This window comes from Mytilus galloprovincialis, chromosome 1 (assembly GCF_965363235.1).
Source record: "Mytilus galloprovincialis chromosome 1, xbMytGall1.hap1.1, whole genome shotgun sequence".
NCBI lineage: Eukaryota > Metazoa > Mollusca > Bivalvia > Mytilida > Mytilidae > Mytilus > Mytilus galloprovincialis.
In genome coordinates this window covers 528,905-551,736 of record NC_134838.1, presented here as the reverse complement: position 1 = coordinate 551,736, position 22,832 = coordinate 528,905, and the positions used below count along the sequence as shown (strand labels likewise).

At 33.4% G+C, this 22,832-nt stretch overlaps 2 protein-coding genes across 3 annotated transcripts in view; one reads left to right on the top strand and one right to left on the bottom strand.

Annotated features, from left to right (window-relative positions):
- Nucleotides 1-8,532: 8,532 nt before the first annotated feature.
- On the bottom strand, nt 8,533-16,204 carry LOC143062206 (small ribosomal subunit protein mS25-like). The gene is made up of 4 exons (XM_076233989.1): nt 15,951-16,204; nt 12,776-12,882; nt 11,988-12,075; nt 8,533-8,734 (listed from the first exon to the last, which is right to left on the bottom strand). The coding sequence occupies exons 1-4, from the start codon at nt 16,091-16,093 to the stop codon at nt 8,566-8,568; spliced, it is 507 nt and encodes a 168-aa protein (XP_076090104.1). The 5' UTR covers nt 16,094-16,204; the 3' UTR covers nt 8,533-8,565.
- Nucleotides 16,205-16,334: 130 nt separating this feature from the next.
- LOC143062188 (uncharacterized) overlaps nt 16,335-22,832 on the top strand; it is a 30,076-nt gene continuing 23,578 nt past the window's right edge. For both annotated transcript variants that reach the window (XM_076233981.1, XM_076233976.1), the window contains exon 1: nt 16,335-16,494. In XM_076233981.1, coding sequence (XP_076090096.1) covers nt 16,392-16,494 — 103 coding nt within the window. In that variant the 5' untranslated portion in view covers nt 16,335-16,391. The remainder of the gene's footprint in view (nt 16,495-22,832) is intronic.

Genomic DNA, 22,832 nt, shown 5'->3' with positions numbered 1-22,832 from the left:
CTTCCGGAGCACCTGAGATCACCCCTAGTTTTTGGTGGGGTTCGTGTTGTTTATTCTTTAGTTTTCTATGTTGTGTCGTGTGTACTATTGTTTTTCTGTTTGTCTTTTTCATTTTTAGCCATGGAGTTGTCAGTTTGTTTTAGATTTATGAGTTTGACTGTCCCTTTGGTATCTTTCGTCCCTCTTTTAATAACTTTAATTTTTAAAGCAATATATATTTAGTTAAAATTTAATGATTGGAAGTAACGATATTAAACGGTTTTCAAAGATTTTGAAATTGAAAATTGAATTGTTAACTTGGTTATCATTTTGAATAAGATCGAATCCCATGCTCTTTAACCAACATCACAACAAATAAATATATAAAATGTAATTAAACATGCTTATGAAGAATAAAAACAAATTGTTAAACTTTATATTACTGTATATGCAATCTGTCAATACAGGTGACTTAGTATCATCAATATAGTTAGAAAAAAACTAATTGGTTGGTGACCTTCTTTTTATACATGTATAATGTATGTTTGATAGACTATTTGCTATTTTAGGAATATGTCCTTTCTTTGGTCTATTTAAATTTTATATTCAAAAAATTTATAAAAATCGTTTAAAAATACATATAGGAAAATTTAAATCATTAAAATATAATTTAAATTTCGAACTAAATTTGGATTCACAATACAACGTAAAAGAATGCATATGCAATGGAAATTTTCATGTCAGATTTACCCAACGTATATGCAAATTGGCATATTTGAATTGTGATATTTTCTAAACTAATAGAAAAAGAATTTCATAAAATTAAAACTTAGTTTTAAAATACCTTTTTATAAATATATGATACGTAATAAAAATTTTCATTAAATTTACCAGATCTTATTTTGTACCCCTGATGTCATATAGCTGGCCTATAAAAAGCCGCCTTCTGTCTGGATCTGTATTCTCTACTATTCACAAGAACTCAGAGGACTTTTTGAAAGAAAAAGGTAAGACAGTTTAGAAAACAAAATTTGGTAATATCTACCTATAATATTGGCTACTATGATCAATTATAATATGAAGTAACAAACTTATACACCATTCCCAATGTCTCCTTTTTTTCTTACTTATTGGTTTCAAAAACCCCTAGATTAAAAGCATAACAGTTTAAAATAATAATAATTTAACATAATTGTAGTTCTAAGATGTGAATAGAACTGTTTTTTTGTCATTTCCTTCTCATTGTAGACTACGTAGTAGCACTGTGTTACACGGTATATATAGTATACTTTGGATTGGGGGTCATAGTTCCTAAAATATTAAAGGCATTTTTTTTAGTTTTGAAAATAACGTTTATTCGGTATATATGTTAAGAATTTGTTTACTATATTTTATCTCTTGATCCAGCGTCCACAGCAAATTATTCTCATTTTAACTGTTCTTTAGTTCAATAATGGACGTTATAGTACTTCTATTAATTCCATGGTAATATTTTTACAGTAAATATTCAATTTTATTTGCCAGTTCGCTTTAAATCCACAACAATCTACCGGAGATTATCATTTTAGTTTATTTCAGTTACTGCTAAAATGTCGGATGAAATAGTAGATCTAGAAGAAATTGTACAGACTTGGGCATGGGATTCTTACAACAAGACAAAATCAAAGGCGTCTATGCAGTTACAAGACGCTTACTTGGATATCAATTGGGATCGTGTTAAAATAATACCCGAGATTCCGTGTTATGAACTTCAAGAAGGAGGAGGAACACAATCACAAGTAATTTTTAAATCTGTCTTTCGCAACGACAGTGTCACTTCCCAGACTCATTCCTTGAAAACTGAACGACAGACAACAGCGACATGCACGAGCTCTCTAACGAAAGGATATACCAAAGGTTTAAATGTTGGGTTAACCTTGTCGGCTCCTGGTACAGTTGCAAAGGCGTCCGTTGGATTTGAAAAGGGATGGTCCGTAGAGAGTACCAAAGAAAACTCGGACAGTAAAACGTTGACATGGGCGACAGAGGGGAATTTGACTGTTCCACCGAATTCAATGTTAAATGCAGAGCTCCAGGTTAAAGAAAAACAATGTTGTTATACATTTAAAACATCTGTGAGACTTCAAGGAAGGGTAACTGTAGCCATTTACAACAGAAAAGACAACAGTAATTTTGTAACTTCTGTCATGGGAGATATAAAAGAAATCCTGCTCGCAAACAAAAATGTAAAAGGCGTAAAAAGAGAAGAAAATTGTGCGGTAATAGGCATGGCAGGAACATGCAATTTCAAATATGGCATCGAACAGGAAATCAGATGCTATCCTGCAGAAAACCTTAAACAAACATAAATCTGCTGTTCTGACTGTAAAATTTCTGCTTTGTAAGATATGCATTCGTATACATTTGTGCCTTTAATATTGAATCTTTGACTTCATGTTCCTTTCGATTGTCCCCAGAGTTCAAGTTTTTGTACATTTAAGTGTTGTTTATGTATTATCGTATTTTGGAGAGCATTTGCTTTTTATCAATACTAGTATCTGACTAATAGATGTATGTATGGGTGTGTTTAAATAATTACAATCATGATAAACTGTTCATGGTAAAAAAAAACAACTTTATAGTTGATTGGTTTGTTTTGTATGCCAATATATTGATACAGGAAAGAACAGCGTGGGAGATTTCTTTAAAAGTGGAAATCTAATTCAATCATAACACAACTTGGCATGTTAACAGAAAACATGTCACTTGACTTTTTTCAAACACCACATTGAAACAATAACTATCTAAGAACTCTCCTGCATACAATAAATGCAACTGTAGTATTTTTTTAGTTACTATAAGGTTTTTCTGCCTCAGGGATAGATTGCCTTGGCTGCAGTTGGCAAAACTTTTGGGAATTTTGGTCCTCAATGCTCTTCGACTTCGTACTTTGTTTGTCTTTTTAAATTTTTTTGGATTCGGGTGTCACAGGTGAGTGTTTTGTGGACGAGACGTGCGTCTTGCGCAAATGCAAAGTTTGGTCCTGGTATATGATGACTTTAAAATTGAGAATGGAAATGGGGAATGTGCCAAAGAGACAAAAACCCGACCATAGAGCAGACAACAGCAGAAGGTCACCAATAGGCCTTCAATGCAACGAGAAATTCCCGCACCCGGAGGCGTCCTTTAGCTGGCCCCTAAACAAATATATACTAGTTCAGTAATAATGAACGCCATACTAAACTCCAAATTGTACACAAGAAACTAAAAGTTAAAATAATACAAGACTAACAAAGGCCAGAGGCTCCTGACTTGGGACAGGCGCAAAAATGCGGCGGGTTAAACATGTTTGTGAGATCTCAACCCTCCCCCTATACCTCTAGTCAATGCAGAAAAGTAAACACATAACAATACGCACATTAAAATTCAGTTCAAGAGAAGTCAGAGTCTGATTTCAGAAGATATAACCAAAGAAAATAAACTTGTTTATATCGGTGTTCAAAAATCATAACCTGATTGAGAGAAAACAAATCCGGGTTACAAATTGAACTAAAACCGAAGGTTACACATCAACCATAAGTGGGGAAAAAAAGATTTACATAAACACTGAACATGCCGCTAAGTGCAACAAAAGCAAACGCCAACATGTATAGAAACGCACTATTTGATAACAAATGCCTTTTTTCTGACTAGGTACAGGACATTTTAAAAGAAAACAAATGTGGGTTGAACCTGGTTTAATGGTTAGACAAACCTCCCACTTTATGACAAAGTTAAAAATATATCGCTCAAATGACAAGACTACGTGACAGAAACACAGCACAAACACACGCAAGAACATTCATCACCGAAAAATGCACATTCTTTTTTATATATTAGTCGATACAACATGTAAACCGCAGAACAACAACATAAAATCAAAGCGTTGGCATATATCAGCGTGATGTCTCCTATGAATATAACTACCATAACTCAAAAAAGAAGACAACAAATATTGGTCAAATAATATTTAACGAATCGCCTTTACTAGCTTTCAGATACGATACAAAGCAAGTCGATGATTCACATAACAGTAATTTCAATTTTCTTAAAATGAATATGCAGAGTATAAGAGCCAATAGAGAGTTTTATTAAGATAAGCAGATGGTTTCTCTATTAAGAAGCATTTTTATCTTTAAAAATGTCCTGCATCAAGTCAGGAAAATGGCCATTGTTATATTATAGTTCGTTTCTGTGTGTGTAACATTTTAACGTTGTGTTTCCGTTGTGTAGTTTGTTTTCTCTTATATTTGAGTGTGAATTCACATTACTATAAGACGTGTCACGGTACTTTTCTATCCCAAATTCATGTATTTGGTTTTGATGTTATATTTGTTATTCTCATCGGATTTTGTCTAATGCTGAGTCCGTTTCTGTGTATGTTACATTTTAATGTTGTGTCGTTGTTCTCCTCTTATATTTAATGCGTTTCCCTCAGTTTTAGTTTGTTACTTCAATTTTGTTTTTTGTCCATAGATTTACGAGTTTTGAACAGCGGTATACTACTGTTGCCTTTATTTGAAGTAGATATTGAGACAACTTATGAATTAATAGTACTACATATAGACACTAGTAGAAGGCAACTCACCTCTTATTGTTGACCTCTCTATGCTCAATAACAGAATATGCGTGTATGGTGTTGGACCATATGACGAAAAGGCATGGGCAAGGAAGGCCAAAAAACAACAAAGGGACATTTAGACGCATACGTCAAAAATAAATTTACAACACCACAGAAAAACAAAACCAACAATAAAAGACAAAAAGGTAAAAAGTATAGAATAAAATGTTCACTCAATAGTAAAATTACAAAAACAATAAACTCCAAGAAAGTCCATAATCGAACGGCTAATTCAAAAGGTCAAATACATTAAACGAATGGATAATAATAACTGTCATATTCTCGACTTGGTACATGTATTTTCTTATGTCAAAAATTGTGGATTAAACCTGGTTTTAAAGCTAGCCAAATCGCTCACTTGTATGACAATTCCATTATATTGACAACGATGTGTGAACAAAACATTTTCTTATTAATTCAGAGTCGCTTGACTATGATCTTGTAGGCAGGTTCTAGAAATGGTCGTCAAACTGAGATGTTATGATAGTAATGCATAGTTATACAAAAATATCATTGATCTGTCACAAGTAGTTCTTATCAATTGACACAAGTAAAAAAAAAACTCAACATTGAAAATGTCTTATCAATTCAAAGTCACTAGACCATGACCGAAGGAGGAGGGCCTCAACATAGTCGTCGAACAGATATGTATTGATAGTGATGTAATTTCAAACAAAACAACAATGATCTATTGTAAGTAGATCATATCATTCTACCTCCAGTTGAAAACTTAACATTTAACAAGGCTTATCTATTTAAGGTCACTGGGCCATGTTCTAGAGGAAAGGCATTGAAAAAGTAATCTAACTGATACGTACTGATAGTAATGCAACTTCATACAATATATAATTGATCTATCACAAAAGTTGCTATCAAACTAACTTAATCAGAAAACTTCACATTGCTAACTAATTCAAAGTCACTGGACCATGGCCTCGTCATTTTCGTGTTTTGACAGTGATGCAAATAAGTGATCTGTCACAAAAGGGGGACGAAAGATACCAAAGGGACAGTCAAACTCATAAATCGAAAAAAATCTGACAACGCCATGGCTAAAAATGAAAAAAAGACAAAACAGACAAACAATAGTACACATGACACAACATAGAAAACTAAAGAATAAGCAACACGAATCCAACAAAAAACTAGGGGTGATCTCAGGTGCTCCGGAATGGTAACCACATCCTGCTCCACATGTGGCTCCCGTCGTGTTGCTTGTATGATAACAAATCCGGTAAATAGTAAAAATGGTAGGTCACATCCATGAAAGGGAATGGGGTTGAAGTTACGACGTAAGGAACATATCCGATATCATTTGTGAAACGATTGTTCCATATCGGTCAACCAACTCGTGATGGCGTCCGTAAAATTTACAAAGGGATGATTACAACTTCACCATTTGGAACTCTTGGTTTAAAATCTTCCTTGTGAGCAGCAACCCTCTAACAAGAAAATCATGATATGAAATGCAAGCACAGGAAAATCGTATCAATTTGGAGATATATAGCCCGTATGCAGGTGCTGCTGGAATGTTTCTATTTAGAAATGGAAAGTTCACAATTGGAAAGCTAAAATCATCTCATTTGTCGTAAAGTTTTGTTTTCAACTGACCCTCATTGTCACTTTCAAGATGTAAGTCAAGATATGAGGCCGACTTAACTGTATCTGTAGTGTCCTTTATCTCTAGTTCGATGGGATAGATGAGTTCAACATAGTCACCAAATTTTGAATTATTTAGGGAAATTACATCATCTATATAGTGGAAAGTAGAGTTAAAGGATATTGCTAACTTCTTGTCTTTCTTCCCCAGAAGTTCCTGTATGAAGTCAGCCTCATAATAATAAAGAAACAAGTCGGCAAGAAGAGGGGCACAATTTGTACCCATTGGAATGCCAACAATCCGAACGTAACAAATATGTTGTCAATCAATAAATCAAGCATCTTGATAATGTCTGTTTCAGAGAATTTTTTGTTTGAAGCAGAGTGATCCTTTACAAAGTATGATTTCACAAGTCATGCAAGTAGTTCCTACCAAACCAACTCCAACAGAAAATTAACATGGACTATTTCTATTTAACTTTAAGTTGCTGGACCATGACTAAGGGTGCGGGCCTCCAAATAGTCATCAAACTGATATGTACTGAGAGTAATGGAAATTAATATTAAATATCAATGATCTATCAAAAGAAGTTCCTATTAAAATAAATTACCAGAAAACTTAATAATTGTCGAACCCACCGCATCACCAATGACAGAAAAGAGGTCCCAATGTCTCTCTTTCCGCGTCTATTATAGCAGGTGAGACAAAAACTAACGACTGAGCAACATGCACCAAACAAAAACTGGGTCAATCTCATGTGCTCCAGAAGGATGGCAACCATTGTGTTGCTCATGTTAGTACAAAACAGTAAAATAAACTAGAGGCTCTAAAAAAGGACACATGAACTCATTACAAAATTGTGCTTTGGTGATGGTGATGTGTTTGTAGATCTTACTTTACTGAACATTCTTGCTGCTTACAATTCTCTTTCTATAATGAACTTGGCCCAGTAGCTTCAGAGGTAAATATATTTTGTAAAAATTTACAGAAATTTATGAAAATTGTTAAAAATTGACTTTAAAGGGCACCATCTCCTTTAGGGGTCAATTGACTAATTTGGTCGTGTTGAATCAATTGTAGATCTTACTTTGCTGTATATTATTGCTGTTTACAGTTTATCTCTGTCTATACTACTATTGAAGATAATAACTAAAAACTGCAAAATTTTCTTAAAATTACCAATTTAAGGGTAGCAACCCATCAACGAGTTATCCGATTCATCTGAAAATAACAGGGCAGTTAGATCTTGACCTGATGAACATTTTATTCCATTCCAGATTTGCTCTAAATGCTTTGGTTTCAGAAATATGAGCCAAAATCAGAATTTTACCCCTATGTACTATTTTTGGCCATGTTGGCCATCTTGATTTGCAGGCAGGGTCATCAGACACATTTATAAAACCAAGTACCCTAATGATGATTGTGGATAAGTTTGGTTAAATTTGGACTAGGAGTTTCAGAGAAGATTTTTGTAAAAAGACAAGGGACGACAAAGACTCCAAGTGATGAGAAAAGCTCACTTGGCCCATTGGAATAATATACCCATTTTTTCAGTTTATATGTGTTTTATGTGCACATACATGAGAACCATAGGGAACTATATTTCAGTGTGAATACATTTAGTAACAGTAGCTAACCTGTCATGTTGTTAGGCAGGGCAGTGCCTTAGTAAAGATTTAGAACAAGTTCTAATCTTTCCAAAAAACAAAACTAGCCAGTAATTAAAAAAAAATGACTATTATTTTTGGAAAAAACTATATTATAAAGATGTAGCCAAATTATGTACAGTCGATTTGTGCAAAATGTACACATACATGAGAACAATTGGGAATTATGTGTGTTATGTGTGTATAGATTTAGTAACTGATTAAGGAGCAAATCTATCTGTTTTCTGTTTCAAAGCCGGTGACCTTTGAAAGAATTGGAACCAAATCCGAAAACAAACACAATCAATGTGTATAAACTACAAACATAGTCTGTCCTTTTTTTTTCTTTTTCTTACTGCTGCATATATTTTGTTTTAGCTATAAAAAACTCCTTCAAACATAAATTGTATGAATATATTTTACAGCACCTTACTAAATGATGGAAATGTTCAAGTTTATGTCAAACCCAACTTAACCAATTGTTTTTTGTTGTTGTATCAATCATATGTGATTAAAAACTATTGAAGTTTTAACAAGTGACAAGTTTTCAAGTTGCTCAAGGTAAGTACAAATTCAGTGGTAAGTTCTGTTCTGCAACATCAAATTTGTTCTATTTTCAAATCTTTACATCATTACACCCACCTGTATATATTTAACACAAAAGAAGAAGAGTAAAAATGATATTTAATAATGTGTGATGTTTATGATTCCTTGGTATATCTATGTCTGCCTCTAATTTGAGGAGGTAAGATGACAGCCCCTGAACAGGGAACCTGTCCTGGTATCTGACATATACACTTTTTACTATCAGAAAGTCCAAATAATGCTGGATTCTTCTCATCTTTTGTTTCTTCTTCTTCTACTTCCATTCTGAAAAAGAAAATTACTGCTAGACAACATTTGTCAAGAATTTTAATGTCTTGACTTAGTTTAGTGTAACTTAAAACTAGGTGAATTATAACAGTTATGTTCACATGGAATTCCTTTGTCAGTACATGTTTTTATAACCAAACTTTTATACAATGTATCAATAAGATTGTAGTTGAATTTTTTTTGTGAATAATCTAATAATAAAGAAAGAATATAATTTGACTTTACAATTCATAACCAGCTTATACAAATAACCAGCTTATACAAAACTTTAATGAGCATGGTGTATTGTGTTGAATCAGGAAATTGACTTTACAAGTGCATCAAACTTTTATGATAATCAGATTATATAAAGATTGCACAATTCCATCTTTGGTAGCCAAGGGTTACGATCCCCTCCAACTCTCTCCACCCTTGGCAGATTAAGCCAACATTCGTGATATCGATGTTGCGCTATCTATTGGAAGATTAAAGTCACACCCATTCCGAATACATTATTCTTGACCAGTCGTAGCACTTGAACTCTTCAATTTGGAGGTAAAAACATGGTAGCGTCTAGATTCTACACACTTGGTAAAGCTGGAAACGAAAATATACGTCAACATTCATGCATTTGTGCATGAAACATACACAGGAACTTCTATTAGTTGATTAAAAACATTCAAGTTGTCACTAAATATAGTCGTATGTTTAGTGATGTAAAAGACTTGTTGCACAATAAACACGTGGCAATTGTTTACAAACACTTTCTACATTTACACGTGATCATGCTATAGGCGCTTTTTGATTGGATGCAAAGAGTTTCTATTGCAACCAATAAAAATCCTTACCTTGTGTCTCCAAAATTTTATCTCAATCTGCCAAGGGTGGAGAGAACGGGAGTGGATTGTAACCCTTGGCTAGCAAAGATGGCACAATTCAAGCTTGTGTACATCAATGCACACTCAAGGTTAGCATTATTAATCCTACTAAGGAGTTATTTTGTGATGCAAGTTATACTGTAATATTGTATTCTATTCCAATGTAAAATTTTGGACATTTGCATAGACTTTCCCATATGAAGAAATGGCATAGTTCACATTTTACAATAAATATACCCAGAAATCAGTCTGATATCTAACAAAATGTGGTATGATTTCCAATGAACAGACACATACAAAATGTGGTATGATTTCCAATGAACAGACACAAACAGAATGTGGTATGATTTCCAATGAACAGACACATACAAAATGTGGTATGATTTCCAATGAACAGACACATACAAAATGTGGTATGATTTCCAATGAACAGACACAAACAAAATGTGGTATGATTTCCAATGAACAGACACATACAAAATGTGGTATGATTTCCAATGAACAGACACATACAAAATGTGGTATGATTTCCAATGAACAGACACATACAAAATGTGGTATGATTTCCAATGAACAGACACATACAAAATGTGGTATGATTTCCAATGAACAGACACAAACAAAATGTGGTATGATTTCCAATGAACAGACACATACAAAATGTGGTATGATTTCCAATGAACAGACACAAACAAAATGTGGTATGATTTCCAATGAACAGACACATACAAAATGTGGTATGATTTCCAATGAACAGACACAAACAAAATGTGGAATGATTTCCAATGAACAGACACAAACAAAATGTGGTATGATTTCCAATGAACAGACACAAACAAAATGTGGTATGATTTCCAATGAACAGACACATACAAAATGTGGTATGATTTCCAATGAACAGACACAAACAAAATGTGGTATGATTTCCAATGAACAGACACATACAAAATGTGGTATGATTTCCAATGAACAGACACAAACAAAATGTGGTATGATTTCCAATGAACAGACACATACAAAATGTGGTATGATTTCCAATGAACAGACACATACAAAATGTGGTATGATTTCCAATGAACAGACACAAACAAAATGTGGAATGATTTCCAATGAACAGACACAAACAAAATGTGGTATGATTTCCAATGAACAGACACAAACAAAATGTGGTATGATTTCCAATGAACAGACACATACAAAATGTGGTATGATTTCCAATGAACAGACACAAACAAAATGTGGTATGATTTCCAATGAACAGACACATACAAAATGTGGTATGATTTCCAATGAACAGACACATACAAAATGTGGTATGATTTCCAATGAACAGACACAAACAAAATGTGGAATGATTTCCAATGAACAGACACAAACAAAATGTGGAATGATTTCCAATGAACAGACACAAACAAAATGTGGTATGATTTCCAATGAACAGACACAAACAAAATGTGGTATGATTTCCAATGAACAGACACAAACAAAATGTGGTATGATTTCCAATGAACAGACACATACAAAATGTGGTATGATTTCCAATGAACAGACACATACAAAATGTGGTATGATTTCCAATGAACAGACACAAACAAAATGTGGTATGATTTCCAATGAACAGACACATACAAAATGTGGTATGATTTCCAATGAACAGACACAAACAAAATGTGGTATGATTTCCAATGAACAGACACATACAAAATGTGGTATGATTTCCAATGAACAGACACAAACAAAATGTGGTATGATTTCCAATGAACAGACACAAACAAAATGTGGTATGATTTCCAATGAACAGACACATACAAAATGTGGTATGATTTCCAATGAACAGACACATACAAAATGTGGTATGATTTCCAATGAACAGACACATACAAAATGTGGCAGGGTTAAACATGTTTGCTGGTGCCAAATTTTTTAATTATGAGAAAGTAAGTGTTTTGCTATTTATATTTCCCCTAAATCAATTTGATTAATAAATAAATATGATGGAACAATTACACCTTAATTCAGATAATTCTCTCATGTTTTGCTCCATTTCTAGGAAAGTTTTGGGACATCTTTCACTTTTGTAATGAACTGTATCAAGAACAAACTTATACAAATAAAACTTATAAAAAAATGTCTAAACACATACATGTTTACATTTGGGAGAAACACAATAGTTGATATAGACTGTATCACTTAGTCTAACCAGACAAAGACCAAATTCATACTTATATTGTAAAAAGTTGAACTTCAATCCCAGATATCAATGGTATTATAGCACTTACAACACAGATGCCCAAAATTTATATAGCCTCAGTTTATGATGTAGTTCAAAAGGAAAATCTCCCTGTATATTGAACTTTAAAAGGGGTCATGACCTCTCACCAATATATACTTACTCTGTTTTACACAATGTACTTCTGATAAATGAATGAATTTCATCTTTTGAATGAGAATCAACATCAATAACTAATTTCTTTCCATTACCTGTAAAACAAAAAATATTAAAACCAATGATTGACAGACAGTTTGTTATATTCATGATTTACATGTTTCCCCATCAATAACTAATTTCTTTCTATTACCTGTAAAACAAAAAATATTAAAACCAATGATTGACAGACAGTTTGTTATATTCATGATTTACATAACCCCCCCCCCCCCCCAAATCAACATTTTATCATTTACGCCCCAAATCAATAAAAGTTCAGAAATCATACAACCATAACTATAGACCAGTCTGTGCTAAACTGTTTATGAGTATGTCAGACCAGAAAAGAAATATGATCTTTCCTACTATATTTACAACTTAAAAACTAAAAATTCTGTCAGCTCAAATGATTTTTTGTCTTTGTTGATCAGACAGAGTTTGAGATATATACTGATAAACACTTGTTTAAATGAATTTTGTTTCAACTGCAACCATTTCAGTATCCACCAAAATATTAAATTGGGAATTAAGAACCACTAAAATTATTCATATACTTTAAATGTGTTGCCCCTAAATCTCAAAATTTCTCTACCAAGAAAAATACACCCTATATGGTAATTTTTAGATATAGGGGCACTTTCAAGCAAGTTAAATTAATGTCTATCTTAGATAAAGCTTTATCTTGATATACTCTAACAAGTAAATATATTTTCTATCAAAGTTTAAAAGAAATGGGATTTATATCCATGTACTTACTGAAGAAAAACTGGAAAACAGGAGTTGGTGTTAAGTTCTTAAAGGTAACAAATTGAGTATGTGGATTTTTATACAACAGTTGAGGTAGATGCCAAAACACAAAATCTCTGAAAAATAAAGAAAGTTCATATTATTTGAGAGCAACTGCCATAAAACTTTAAGGAATATATTTTAGGATAAATATATATAAATGGCCATCGCATATTGAAATTAATAAAAACATATTGATTGTTGGGTTACTGTTCTCAATAAATTTGATACTATACATCTAAACATGTTTAAATTAGATAGACATAAGCTACAACTTTGCTTTGTTTAAAAACTGTACATGTTCCTGTTAAAGTAACTTAAACAACACTAGATCTGTATTCAAATTTATATATATATCTAATATTCATTGATTGCCTAACAATGTAATTTTAACACACTATTTAGTATGTACATTTATTTAGTATATCTAATATTCATGTATAGATTTTCTGCCTTAAAACCAGAGACATATATGTGTATATATGTCTCTGTTAAAACTAAGCTTTGTATAAAGCTAAGCATATTTGCTTCAAGCTTGCAAGTTGTTTCTTAGGGTAATGAACTTCCAATTATCATGATGAATGAGGATATCCCTAAGAGTTAAACATGATGGGGTAGCTCGATTAACTTTTTTTTTTTTAAAAGTTCACACAAAAAATCATTCTACTAATTAATGAACTCAAAATTTATAACTTTTTTTTATTCAGACTTTTAAGTTTTTTATTAAAAAACGTCAAAACTAAAATTCCTTACAACAGAACCAAAATTATTATTATTATTATTATACAATATTTATATAGCGCATTATATAATTTGAAAAATTACCCTAAGCGCTTAACATGAATAAACAAAAAAATAAGATACATAAGGTAAAAGCAAAATATACAATCACATAAATACAATTTCTGAGCAGTGGCGTGTAAAATGAAAACATTGATTGTCGGTTAAATAGAATAATATAAAAGAATGTACAACTCACACAAAAAATATCAAAAATTTAAAATTAATCAAAATGAAAGAAAAGTAAAAAGTTTCAAAAAATAAAAATGAGTTAAGAAAAATTTAAAATTTCCTCTGTATAAATTTAAAATAATGATTATCATTAAACCACAGTGACTCAAGTATTAAAAATTATTAAGTAAAAATTCACAATACAATCAACTGGTAAAACAAATTGTTCATAAATTTCAAAATTTACAAAAAATCAATGAAAGCACTTCGGAAAAAATATGTCTTAAGATCCTTTTTAAAAACGTCAAGAGATTGTTCATTTCGTAAGGATGAAGGTAAGCTGTTCCAAAGAGTTGGTGCGGCAATATCGAACCGTCGTTCACCATAGCGTTTTGTCCTGACATCGTTTGGTAGTCGTAACAGCATGCTTTTCTCCGATCGCAAGGCTCTACCAGGTTTGTAATGTTCAACTAATTCCTGTAGGTATGATGGTGCCTTGCCATGAATTGCTTTAAAAATGTACAGCAGGAGTTTGTACTGACAACGAAAATGAACCGGTAACCAGTGCAATGAAATGAGAACAGGTGTTATTGAATCGTATTTTCTCTTGCGCGTTATTAGCCGTGCTGCTGTATTTTGCACACGCTGTAGTTTTGTTATTACACAGCTATTTGTTCCGTATAACAGCGCATTACCATAATCTAGTCGTGATGTAACGAGTGAGCACACGAGAGTCTTACATGCCTCATCTGTAATCAGGGATCTAATGCGACCAATATTTCGTATCTGTTGAAAACATGCTTTTGTCGTTGCACTAGCTTGTTGTTCCATGCTGAGTGTTTTGTCAAAATAAAAAAATCAGAAACATTACTGTATTTCTGGTTTTTTTTTAACAGAAGTTAAAATATGTTTGATTTAAAAATAAAAACAATTCATACAGAATTCATCCTCTTTCACAGGTAATGCCTGCCTCATTATATGAGGCAGACATTACCTGTAAATGGGGACGAAGTCTGTTTTTTTTTTTTTTAATTCAAACATGTTGATAAAAGAAACGGAAATACCGTAACGTTTCCGATATTGGTTCTGTTGTTAGGGATTTAGTTGTGACGTTTTTTAAGTTACAAATGTAGGACGTCATCTTCAATGTAAACAAAGAATCGCTGTTATCCAGGTAACGTTTTTTTTAATATCAAACAATTATCAAAAATGATTGAGTGTTGAATTCCTTCCTATATTTGTTGATATGGGGACGAAGTCCCCAATAACAGTAGAAAATTCAATAAAAAAAAAATTCGGGAAAATTTCCCGAATTTTTCATTGTACTAATGAACTCAAAATCGTTCAATTTTTTTTTATGTCATGTTTTGAAATCCCGGACCTGCGCAGAAATGTACAATATACTTCCTTTTTCCGGTCTCGTTTGTATGAAACTTTGAGTAAAATATATATTTATCAGTCTAGTATAAAATAGAAAGAAACGCGCAATACCAATTTCATTTTTAATAATTCCTTGATATGAAAAAACGTTACCTAATGATAGCGTTTCTTTGTTTACATTGCATATGACGTCATAATTTAAATAACGTCACAACTAAAATCCCTAACAACAGAACCAAACTCGGAAACGTTACGGTATTTCCGTTTCTTTTTTTTTTGACAAATAATTAAGTTACAAAAAAATAATTCATACAGACTTCGTCCCCATTTACAGGTAATGCCTGCCTCATATTATGTTGATAAATATACATTTCATTCAAAGTCTCATGTAAACAAGACCGGAAACGGAAGTAGATCTGAAAAAAAAAGTTTCCGATTTTTTTTTTTATTGATTTTTCTACCATAATTGGTTACTTTCTTCTTTCGTAATTCCCTCCTGTTTAGGAGAACTTGGATGAGACCGATAAATGGTACTTCATCCCCATATAATTCTTTAGTTTTACATATTGTGTCATGTGTACTATTGTTTGTCTTTTTGTCTTTTTCATTTTTAGCCTTGGCGTTGTCAGTTTATTTTCGATTTATGAGTTTGACTGTCCCTCTTGTATCTTTCGTCCCTCTTTTACATTGGTTACAACATACAATATTGATTACCTGTCTCATAAATGAAAAATGAAATCAAATATTGACAGAAAATAAAAGCACAATCATTTTTCAAAACATTCATGCAACTGAGACAAAAAAAAAAAATTACAATGCTCCTCTGTGAACCTGCTGACCGGGTCCGATGTTGTAATTTAATGTCATAACTTGAATTTCACTTTTCAAATGCAGGGCACCATCTTGAAGATATTTCATTGTTCGCCTAACAGGTGCCCTTCCTTTCATAAAAGGCATGACTGGTCTTTTTAAATTCTGTAACGAGCGTTTATAACATTTTTTTCTATTATCCTGAAAAAATTGTGTCTCCTTGAAACAGGAAGTTAATGGATTACGGTAATTGCCACAAAGTATACATATTACAACATCTAATATAACATCTAAAAATAGAAAAACAAATAATTATAGATGATAAGAAGTACGAAATTTTATATTATCGAATTTTGAAAAAAATATTTTATTCATTCAAAGCAGAAAATTAATTCTTCCCGTGCACTGCAAATGGTGAACATTACGACATACAGACGACAAGAAAATGGTTTCAACAAGCGCACGTGTGTTATTGGCAGGGACAGTTTTTGCTATCAGCGCAATTTTGACTTTGCGCTATCTAATGAAAAAGACAAGAAAAAAGACAGGTCTCCGAATTATTGTTTAATTTTAATTTTAACTGAAAACTATTCCCTGATTCTGAATCAAATTTCCTTGTTTATGTCCTTGAAAATTCTATGATGCCATTTCAAATTTCACTTCTTCTTCTATGAGGTTAATCTGCTACTTCTACATCTACTTTGTAGTGACGACCTTCAACACTTTGAAGTTTATGTCACTTGTACCGCTCATTGCTTTGTGGAGACTTGTAACCATAAAATTGAGAAAGGAAATGAGGAATGTGTCAAAGCAACAACAACCCGACCATAGAGCAGACAACAGCCGAAGGCCACCAATGGGTCTTCAATGTAGTGAGAAACTCCCACACCCGTAGGCGTCCTTCAGCTGGCCCTTTAAAAAATATGTATACTAGTACAGTGATGATGGACGTCATACTAAACTCAGAATTATACACAAGAAACTAAAACTAAAAATCATACAAGACTAACAAAGGCCAGAGGCTCCTGACTTGGGACAGGCACAAAATTGCAGCGGGTTTAAACATGTTTACGAGATCTCAACCCTCCCCCTTATATACCTCTAGCCAATGTAGAAAAGTAAAGCATAGCAATACACAATTTAGAATTCAGTTCAAGAGAAGTCTGAGTCCGATGATGTAACAAAAGAAAATAAACAAAATGACAATAATACATAAATAACAATAGACTACTAGCAGTTAACTGACATTCCAGCTCCAGACCTCAATTAACATGATTAAGGTTCATCATAACAAATGGACAAATATGGCCGTCTTTCTGTTATTTGTGGGTATAATCGGACAGGAAGGCTCATTAATATAAGAATTGCTTCAGGCAGAATAACAACATCAACTTGCTATCATAATGTGTATTGTAGACAAAGGAATATCTAATTACAGACACAACATCCGGTTTATAAATACATCTATAGATAATTAGCCATGTGTCGGTTATTATAAAATATAGACTCAAATTTGAATGAAAGAAACGAATCACAATTTATCAACATCCCCTTTTCTTAAGAAAGATATTTACTTTTAAAATTCGCAACTATTATCAAAACAATTTAACCAAAAATAATAATCTCAATTATAAAGTCTTTTCCACATGTTTTGAACAAAATCAGTATCTAGAGTTTGTGATAGCAGTTTTTTTTTTTTATAACTAAAACTAATTATGAAAACGACTAGAAACTAAATTATTGACTAGAAAATTAACTACTTGAAACAAATTAAATTGTCATATCTTTAAAGCACATAGTCTTTCAAATAGGCTGGTTCTCTGGTAGTACGTGTTGGTCTAGTTATCGGATTGACACGCTTTTGTTCCTTTTCAAGTGGTTGGCACTCGCTAATTAAATTGTCTGAGTTCATTTGCAGTTCTGCAGTATTTGGTGCTTCTGTCGGTACAGAAGTTTTTGTTTCTGAAATGTTATCAAAGTTCAATAGTTCCCGTTGTGGTGATACATCACGGATTTGTACATTTACACTTGTCGGTCGCATGTGAGATGGATTACGTCTGTACGGAACTCCTTCCTGACTTTTAACTATGTATGCTCTTTCGCTTAATCTTTCTTTTACTTTTCCCAATTTCCAGTGCTGTCCTTGTTTGTGTTTGAAATACACTGAGTCACCAGATCCTAACGGTGGTAAGTTCTTAGCACGTTTGTCATAACATTTCTTGACAGATTGTTTCCTTGTTGATCGTGATTCTGTGGTTTTCGCATTCGGTACTTTTTGCTCTGTGTTAATTGATGGAATCATCGAACTGGTTTTTCTTCCGAACATTATTTCGGTCGGACTGAGACCAGTTTTCTGAGTAGGTGTGTTTCGCAATTCAAGAAGAGCCTCGTATTGATCACGACCATCTTGAAGAGTTTTCTTGATCATATTCTTAATCACTTTAACGGCGGATTCGGCTTTTCCGTTTCCTTGAGGATGATTTGGAGACGACACCGTATGATTTATTCCCCATTTTGTTGCAAATTGTCGAAATTCATCGGAACTAAACTGAGGTCCATTATCGGATACAATTGTTTTTGGGATTCCAAATCTCGCAAATTGTTTCTTAAGTATTGTGATCACTTGAGGTTGTTTTCGATAAGTAGTCTACTTCGGTAAAATTAGAAAAGTAATCAATGACCACTAGGTATGGTCTGCCTTTTATTTCTAACAAGTCCATTCCTACTTTCGCCAATGGTGATTGACCATCACTATGTTGTATTAACGGTTCTCGTTGATTTTTCGGTTTTGACTTTTGGCAAATTTCACATAACTCTGTCATTTGTTTTATCTCTTTTGCCATTCCTGGCCAAAATATTGTTCCTCTGGCTCGCCTCATCATTGAATCATATCCTAAATGAGCGCTGTGTAAACGGTTTTTCATTTCCTTTCTTAATGCTTTTGGTATCAGGATGGCTTCTCCTTTTACAATTATATTTTCTTGAATACTTAGTTCGTCTCGCCATTCAAAATACGGTAATGCACAGTATGGCACAGTATCTCTGTGCTGTGGCCATCCTTCATTTAAGATTTTTACAATCTTTTGTAATTCGGTATCTTCTTCTGTCGCTGTTCTTATTTCTTGCAGTCGGGCATCCGGTATATCTTCAAAAGTATTTATTTGCATAATTCCTGGTCTTGCTGTCTCTGTAGCATTGTCATTTTCCAAATATGCTCTGCTTAGAGTGTCCGCTAATACAAGGTTGACTCCTTTAACAAAACGGAATTCAATGTCATATCTGAATAACTTCATCATAATATCTTGTAATCTTTTTGGTGCACGACTTAGCGGTTTACTTAATATCGCAGCAAGTGGCTTATGGTCATTCTGAACTATAACTTTACGTCCATATGTGTATTGGTCAAAACGCTCGAGACCATATAACATTGATAATGCTTCTTTTTCAATCTGAGCCCAATTACACTCTGACGGTTTAAGTGCTAATGACGCAAATTCAACAGGTTTCCCTTCTTGCAGCAGTACAGCTCCCAGACCACTCTTACTACTGTCGACTTGCAGTACAACTTCTTTGTTGACATCAAAATAAGCCAATATGGGTACTTCGGTAAGTCTTTTCTTTACTCTTTTAAATGCCATATTGCATTCATCGGACCATATCCACGGTACATCTTTTCTAGTGAGTTCACGGATCGGTGCTAGATCATTTGCATGATCTGGCAGAAATTTTGCCATGTACTGTACCATTCCACACAATCTTTTCACTCCTGACACGTCGGTCGGACAGGGCATTTCATGTATCGCCTTTACTTTAACATCGTCAACTTTTACTCCTTCTCTTGTAATACGGTGACCATGAAACGTGATCTCGGTTAATCCATCTTCTTTCTTTTCCTCATTGAGAAGAATGTTGTAGTCATTACAACGTTGAAACAACTTTTTGAGCTTTCGATAATTGTCTATTAATGCTTCCTCGTTTGTACGACCACAACCTGCAACAATGATATCGTCTGCTATTGTGAATACTCCTTCTATATCTCCAAGAGCTTCTGTGAGCTTTCGTTGAAATATTTCGCTTGAAACTTTGAGACCAAACAGAAGTCTCGCCCAACAGTATCGCCCAAATGGTGTTATCATTGTTGTTAAATCACTAGACTCTTTGTCTAGTTTTACATGCCAATATGCCTCTTTGACATCCAGTCGGCTGAAGATCTTAGCATTTGCTAATTTCGGAAGTACGTCATCTAGAGTTGGTAGTTTATAATGTTCTCTCATTAATGCAGTATTAAGCGGTTGCGGATCAATGCAAATTCTCAATTTTCCATTTGGTTTTCTAACGATGGCCATTTGACTAACCCATTTAGACGGTTCGGTTACTGGAATTAAAACTTGTCTCTCAACTAACTTGTCAATTTCCTTCTTAACATCGTCTTGTAAAGAGAGCGGTAGTTTTCTACTTGGTAATGTTTTTGCAGGTACATTTTCATCAACTTTCAGAGTTATCTCTCCTAGGTCGCCAATTTTCTGTGTTTCAACTTTTGCAATAAAACGGTCATCATTGACCATGTTGACAGTTATTAATCCCATTCTACGGATTGTTTCCAGGCCTAGTAAATTGATATGTCCATTTGGCACAACGACCAAAGTTGCCATGGTTTCGTCACTATTTTTCGGATTTATCAATTTCAAATGTACCTCTCCTATTGGTTTCATAGGTGTTTTGTTCCACATACGCAGTGTGATTGTGCTTGGTTTTACTTGTTCTTTACGGATATATCGTTTACAAATCGTATTTACATCGGCTGCGCTATCTAATTGAAATCTAACATCGCAATCATTTACATTCATTAAAGCTGAAATGTTTTTAGACTCTGCACCTATTGCATGAAATTACATTTTCAGATGTATGACCAGTGATTCAACCAGCAGTCATCTTCTTCTTGGTCACTTTGTGTTGAGCTGATTGAGTGTATTTTCTTGCATTTAGCTTTAAAATGGTTTCTACCTTTGCACGCATCGCATGTTTTTCCCCATGCCGGACATTTTTCCTTTTTTTTTTCATGTTTGTAACCACAGAAATTACATTCTTTGCTGTTAGTTTGTGTGTTGTAAGAAGTTTTACTCTGTGATTGAGGGTACCTTGTTTGGGGTCTTTTACTTTCAGGTTGGTAAGCTTTCTTTTTGAACTTATCATGGTGTGTGACTTTATTGACTGTGTGAGTAGAACTTGTAGATTCTCTCAACTCCTTAACATGTTTATTTGATTGTTCATAAGCTCTACAAATTTTGATTGCCTTGTCTAGGTTTATCTTGTCCTCTCTCAATAAAAGTTCTTGAAGTTTGCCTGTGACACTAAAAATAATTTTGTCACGCATCATACGATCTTTCTCTTGGAAATTGCACGAATTTGCTCTAGTTCTCAATCCAGTTAAGAAATTGTCAAAAGGTTCTTGGTATGGTACCATCCAAAATCTATGGGACTCTAGAACTTCATTTTTTCTTAGGTTGCAGTAGGCCTCTAGTTTTTCTAAAAGTTTATCGGGTTTCTTTTCATCACCTCCCTCTGTCCATTGAATTTGGTCAAATATGTCTACAATGTTGGGACCGGCACAATTCAAAATTATTGCTACTTGGACTGCACCATCCTTTTTTACAGCTCCGCTGGCCACAAGATACATGTATATTTCAACTTGCCTTTTCCATTTTTTAAAGTTTTCTGACACATTCCCTTCTGTGACATTTAATTGTGGGGGTAGACGAAAAGTGTTTGTTGCCTCGGCCATTGCTGAAACAGCGTCTTTCAACCACGTGGAGATTTATTTTGTGTTTGGTGCTTTCAGGACCATTTACGCAAATGTTTTTGATAATTGTTAGTTTTATAACGTTTCAGACGTTGCTCACCGCTGCCACCATGTTATTTGTGGGTATAATCGGACAGGAAGGCTCATTAATATAAGAATTGCTTCAGGCAGAATAACAACATCAACTTGCTATCATGATGTGTATTGTAGACAAAGGAATATCTAATTACAGACACAACATCCGGTTTATAAATACATCTATAGATAATTAGCCATGTGTCGGTTATTATAAAATATAGACTCAAATTTGAATGAAAGAAACGAATCACAATTTATCAACACTTTCCAAGTCAATAATTACTCTGTGTGCAGTCTTACCTGTGCAGTTTAGAAAGTTTTAATGCCTAGCATCCACTAGATATATATAAAAGTTAAATGTATTTGGCATATCCGAGAGATGAAATCTGTTTTGGACTTTATTGGACATTTTTTTCCCTTCCTGTAGAAGGTGTAAAAATAAACTAAGTTGGGATATAACTTTGAAATGCTCCCTCTCGGGTAAGAACTGGTTTGTCTTGTATTGATTGCCCTTGATTGGCATGGACAATAGATATCTACACATTTATAGGTGAGTTAAAGAGTTTATCTGAGTGGACAGTATCAAAGTAATTCAGGTGTTTGTTTAATTTTAGATCTTCTGCAGGAAGGAAAAAAAAATGCCCATCAAAATGAAAAAACGATTTTATCTTTTTGAAGCACAAAAGGCATTTAACTTTTATATATCAAGTGGATGCCAGGCCTTAAAACTTTCCAAACTTCACAGGTAAGTCTGTACACTGAGTAGTTTTAGAGGTGAAAATACGGCCATATTTGTCCATTTGTTATGATGAACCTTAAACTGATTGAAAGATCATGTCTTCATCATATGAATATCAGGCACAATCCTATGGAAAGCCAACGGGGTCAAAATTCTTAATTCCTAACTTGTAACTGTGTAATTTCTAAATTGTTTATTCGTAAATTGTTAATTTGTAACTTGTTATTGTGAAATTCATAATGCTTAATTCGTAAATTGTCAATTTGTAA

Excerpts from the sequence above, each read along its gene's own strand:
- LOC143062206 (XM_076233989.1), bottom strand. The coding sequence starts at position 16,093 with ATGCCTTTTATGAAAGGAAGGGCACCTGTTAGGCGAACAATGAAATAT. Across the intron at positions 12,883-15,950 it reads CAGGTTCACAGAGGAGCATT|AGATTTTGTGTTTTGGCATC; the intron begins GTAATTTTTTTT and ends TTTATTTTTCAG. Across the intron at positions 8,735-11,987 it reads AGTACATTGTGTAAAACAGA|AATGGAAGTAGAAGAAGAAG; the intron begins GTAAGTATATAT and ends TTTCTTTTTCAG.